We start from the raw sequence: 4337 nt of genomic DNA, 5'->3' as shown, positions 1-4337 counted from the left end.
TTCAACTGAGAGAAATGGAGCTAAAACAGCTGAGGGTTTTTAATCCCAAAGTGGATTATACAAACAACAATTTCATCAAACAGTTTTTACAACCAGCCTAGCATTACTGGTTATATCTTATTATTAAGGTAAGCATTCTTCAAAAGACTGTATGATTGGAATCTCTCCCTGATACATAGTGACATGCTATTTGCTGGCTGCAGTGAGGAGAGTCGAAATGAAAACAAAAATACAAACAGGCTTTTTTAAAATCTTGTCTTTATTGATTTAGGCTTCAGAGCTACAGCCAAAAATAGTGCATCTGTAGAAAATTACCACACATGCTATCAATACAGCATCATCACATGGTTAGAATTGTAAGCACTTGACAAATCGCAAAGGGAACATTCAATCTAGTATTTGGCAATGCAACCCGTGGACAGGGAATACAGGGAGAAGGATCCTTTTTCTTCTCCAAAAAAGAAACATTTCTGAACAGGATAGAAAAGCCTCTGTTAAAAATAGAATTCCAGTCACCATGGAAGATTCATAGGATCACTGAAGACGTCAATGTACACTGCTGGAAATTTAGTGTGCAATGTTGAATGGTGCCCAGAAGCTACAACTCTGCTACAGGAACAACACTGTCTTCAGCACTTTGTATGCCATGGAGAAGGTCACTGCATAGCCAGCTGCCCAGGACAAACCTCTGCTGGGCTGGGGAAGAGGGATCAAGTAAGCAAAAGTGTGCATGATCCTAGCCCCAGCGAAGATCCTGAAGTGCAGCAAGGCTGTGGACAGGTCTGGGCCACTGAGAGCATACAGCAGTCCAATGCCAACAAAAGGGACAATATTTTCAAGGTCGTTCAGGTGGCCTCTGGAGAAAAAAACAGTTATTTTACAAGGTTACATTCTGTTAAATAAAGCAGTTCAAGCCTCGTTACTTTTCAGCATCTTCAGAGCACATTACTGTCCATGCCCTAACACAACTCTTGGCTTCCTCTGCAGTGGGGAAAGGATTCAGCTACTGAAATGATTTTGGCATGTTCACCTGACATCACTCTGGTGTCTCTTGCTGCACCCCACATTTTTAAGCTTCTGATCTTCTGTATGAAAGGTCTTAGTTTTTCCCCTGGATCTGGGGAGTATTAGGGACTTCCATGAGGTATAGGAGTGCACCTGGACATGCAAGAATCTGAGTCACATGGGCACCTGGTCATAAAGTTAGTTGCAACTTGCTTGGCCTCCTAGAATTTATAAATACAAAGGAATTACCCTCACCAAAAAGTGCCCATTTTTACAGAACATCCAGCAAATTAAGCAACAACTCTCTGAAGTACTCAGGGGCAGAAAACAAAAGGTCAGAGCATTTTTACAACCCACTGGCATTAGACTCTTCTTTCTGAGGTTTTAATCCAGAAGAGACAGACAGAAATGTACTTCATGAAACCACAGGCATCTACACTTGCAAGGATGCAATGTTCTTAAATCAAAGATGATACTTATTTTCAAAATCTCCCCTAATGGTGGTTTAAATGAGAACAGTTCATTCACATTCTAGTTTTTGGTATAAAAATAAACTTAGCTTCATTAAGAAATTACCATATGGAAAGAACTCTGTTACAGCTTTCTTTGTTAGCACAGGTGTATCAAACAGCACCTTGAAAGTTATGATTCTGGTAACAACAAATTTTGCCATCAGCTAAATAAAAATAACTAAACTGCAGTATTTAACCCACTGAAATACAGTTTACGTTCTGCCACGAATCTTGCAAAAGAAAATACATACACAGCAGGTTGCACACTGCCATCCTAGTAACAGCATTCTTCCAGAAGGGTGGGCAACCCTTCTCTACAACTGGGTGAGTGACTTTGATTCCATCCAGCAGGAAGAGCACAGGCTCTGACTCCAGCTCTTGTCAGATTAATGGCCTGGTCACAACTCTGGAGTTCCAGGACTTTAACATAATTTTATTCCTCTTTACACTTTAGGAAAAGATTCAAATTTTGCAACTGGGGTTCAAACACAGTTTGAACTGGGGTTCAAGTTACAGCTGATTTACAGTTAATGGACACTGCTTCATATTAAATCAACTTGAGGTCATGGTTTACAATCTTCTCACCACTTCCCCCATGCATACAGGACACTACCCGAGAGTTAGCTATTATGACTTACTTAGTATGCATGCTGACCATTTGAATGTGGAATGGTTTGTTCATTTAAATTAATTAATGTGCTAATTACTATGTAAAGCAACACAAAGCACACACAGGCTCGCCAGAGAGGGTGGGGTGAAATTAATTCCTTGATTTAGTATTACTCTTTTTAATTTTAAGTAACTTTTAGAGATTCCTATGCATTACCTGCGTACACGTTCCACATCTGGATCAGTCCTCAGGTATTTCTTAGCACTCTCACCTTTGCCAAATGATGCTGTATCTTCTGGGTTCACAAATGCCTGTTCCAAACATAACCACACAGTAGACATTAGAAGCCAAAATGTTTTAACCAGTCAAGGCAGCTTGCTCTAAAGGTCACTCTTTTTCCAATGCCTCTATGACCTCACATAACTTACCTTAAGTGAAATGCAGTGAGAATAATACATTGTTCACTGCATTACTGTTTCCTTGAGCCCAGCCTGTTTGCATCTTGTGTGCTGACCAATTAATATAATGTAATTTCATAGAATTATAGAATCAACTGGGCTGGAAAAGACCTCCAAGATCATCCAGTCCAACCCTACCAGGGTTACTCGACCATGGCACTAAGTGCCACATCCAGTCTCATCTTCAAAACCTCCAGAGAAGGTGAATCCACCACCTCCCTGGGCAGCACATTCCAATGCCTGATTATTCTCTATATAAAATTTTTTTTTCCAAATATCTAACCTAACCCTCCCCTGGCAGAGCTTGAGTCTGTGCCCTCTTGTCCTGCTGCTGGTTGCCTGGGAGAAGAGACCAATCCCCACCTGACTCCAACCTCCTGTCAGGGAGTTGTAGAGGGTGAGAAGGTCTCCCCTGAGCCTCCTCTTCTCCAGGCTAAACAACCCCAGCTCCCTCAGCCTCTCCTCATTGGACATGCAATTTATGCATGTAGATAATCTTGTAAGATGGACCATCACAGCAGGTGACTGATAGGACCAGAAGGAATGTCAGTGGGTGAAGCTGGTACTGCAAGGTACAAGGTCTGTACTGCCCAAGTCTCTCTTTCACCATTCTCTACAAACAACCTGAATGCCCTTTTGGATCCCTTCCTTATTCAGCAATAGTATCCAAGAGCTTCAGTCATTTATGACCAAGTATGAGCAGGAACAGGTAAACACAACACAGTGATTGCCATGAGCACTCTCTCCTAAGCTAGATGCAGCTTCTGCATTACTTCATAAACCTCAGTGGATCTTTCATATTCTCATTTAGCCTGCACATCAATCCACATATCTTCAAGTACTTACAAAAATGAAAATCCAATTTTCAGACTACCTCACTCAGAAAACAAAAATTAATCAGGTTTCTTTCAGATAATGACCTGCAATGTGAAGTTTGAAACAATTAGGGAATGTAAAAAGCTCTTCTGACCCTACTAGTTGGTTATTGATGTAATATGGCTCCATATCACACTTTATTTGCTTTATAAATTGGGTACCCTGGACATAAGCGTTCTGTAGAAGACAGTGGAAATTACAGTTATGAAAAACTTGTAGTTGAAAGCAACAGAAATGTTTTAGAAGGGTAGAGTAAGTCAAATGCAACCATAAGATACATAGTCTCATCATTATCTCATAATTAGGCAAGAGAGATCATCCATTTCAGACCAACAGAGCACCAGCAGGCCAAACTGAGAAAATCTTTAGAAGATGGAGAAGGAAGAAAGTGAACAGCAGCATTTGGAGGCTGAAAAGAGAAGAAACACCGGTGGTATCTCTATACTTCAATCGAAATTTCAGTCTGTTCTCCCATACAGTATTGCCAAATTCTTACCTTTCTGGTGATCCTGAAGTATGCTGTTACAAGACTCATCAGCATCATTTTCAGAAGAACAATAGCTGTGTAAGTGGCATAAGCCTGGAAGACTTCATTGTCAATTAACTGTGTTGATTTAGCCATTTTTCCACTTCTCACTGATCACCTTTAAAAAACATTGAGGTTAGGCTAACATCATAACAATCCAAAGTTCTGACAACAACATTGTCAGAACAGCCTTGTTTTTTAGCATCACTGCAATGACCCCACAATTCTGCCACAGTGGAAAGTTTATTTTCTAACTAATGTATCTTTCCTCTGTTTGTTTTCACTATGGTAGAATATAATACTTTAAGATGATAAATAATATTTTGCTCCCATTATAACTGTCAAAGTAC

The 4337-nt window shown here is 40.2% G+C and overlaps 1 protein-coding gene across 1 annotated transcript; it reads right to left on the bottom strand.

The window, feature by feature from the left end:
* Positions 1-249: 249 nt before the first annotated feature.
* On the bottom strand, positions 250-4114 carry MGST1 (microsomal glutathione S-transferase 1). Its single transcript, XM_009075462.1, has 3 exons — positions 3958-4114; positions 2344-2438; positions 250-856 (listed from the first exon to the last, which is right to left on the bottom strand). Exons 1-3 carry the CDS (start codon positions 4081-4083, stop codon positions 610-612), a joined length of 468 nt encoding a protein of 155 aa, XP_009073710.1. The 5' UTR covers positions 4084-4114; the 3' UTR covers positions 250-609.
* Positions 4115-4337: the final 223 nt, after the last annotated feature.

Source organism: Acanthisitta chloris, unplaced genomic scaffold, assembly GCF_000695815.1.
Source record: "Acanthisitta chloris isolate BGI_N310 unplaced genomic scaffold, ASM69581v1 scaffold24765, whole genome shotgun sequence".
NCBI lineage: Eukaryota > Metazoa > Chordata > Aves > Passeriformes > Acanthisittidae > Acanthisitta > Acanthisitta chloris.
The sequence above is the reverse complement of the archived record's forward strand: the minus strand, read 5'-3'. Positions and strand labels throughout refer to the sequence as shown.

What these genes read in the sequence shown, in the direction of transcription:
- MGST1 (XM_009075462.1), bottom strand. Translation starts at nt 4,083, where the DNA reads ATGGCTAAATCAACACAGTTAATTGACAATGAAGTCTTCCAGGCTTAT. An exon ending in ACTTCAGGATCACCAGAAAG is followed by an intron (nt 2,439 to 3,957) that starts GTAAGAATTTGG and finishes TGTTTGGAACAG; the next exon opens with GCATTTGTGAACCCAGAAGA. An exon ending in GATGTGGAACGTGTACGCAG is followed by an intron (nt 857 to 2,343) that starts GTAATGCATAGG and finishes TTTTTTCTCCAG; the next exon opens with AGGCCACCTGAACGACCTTG.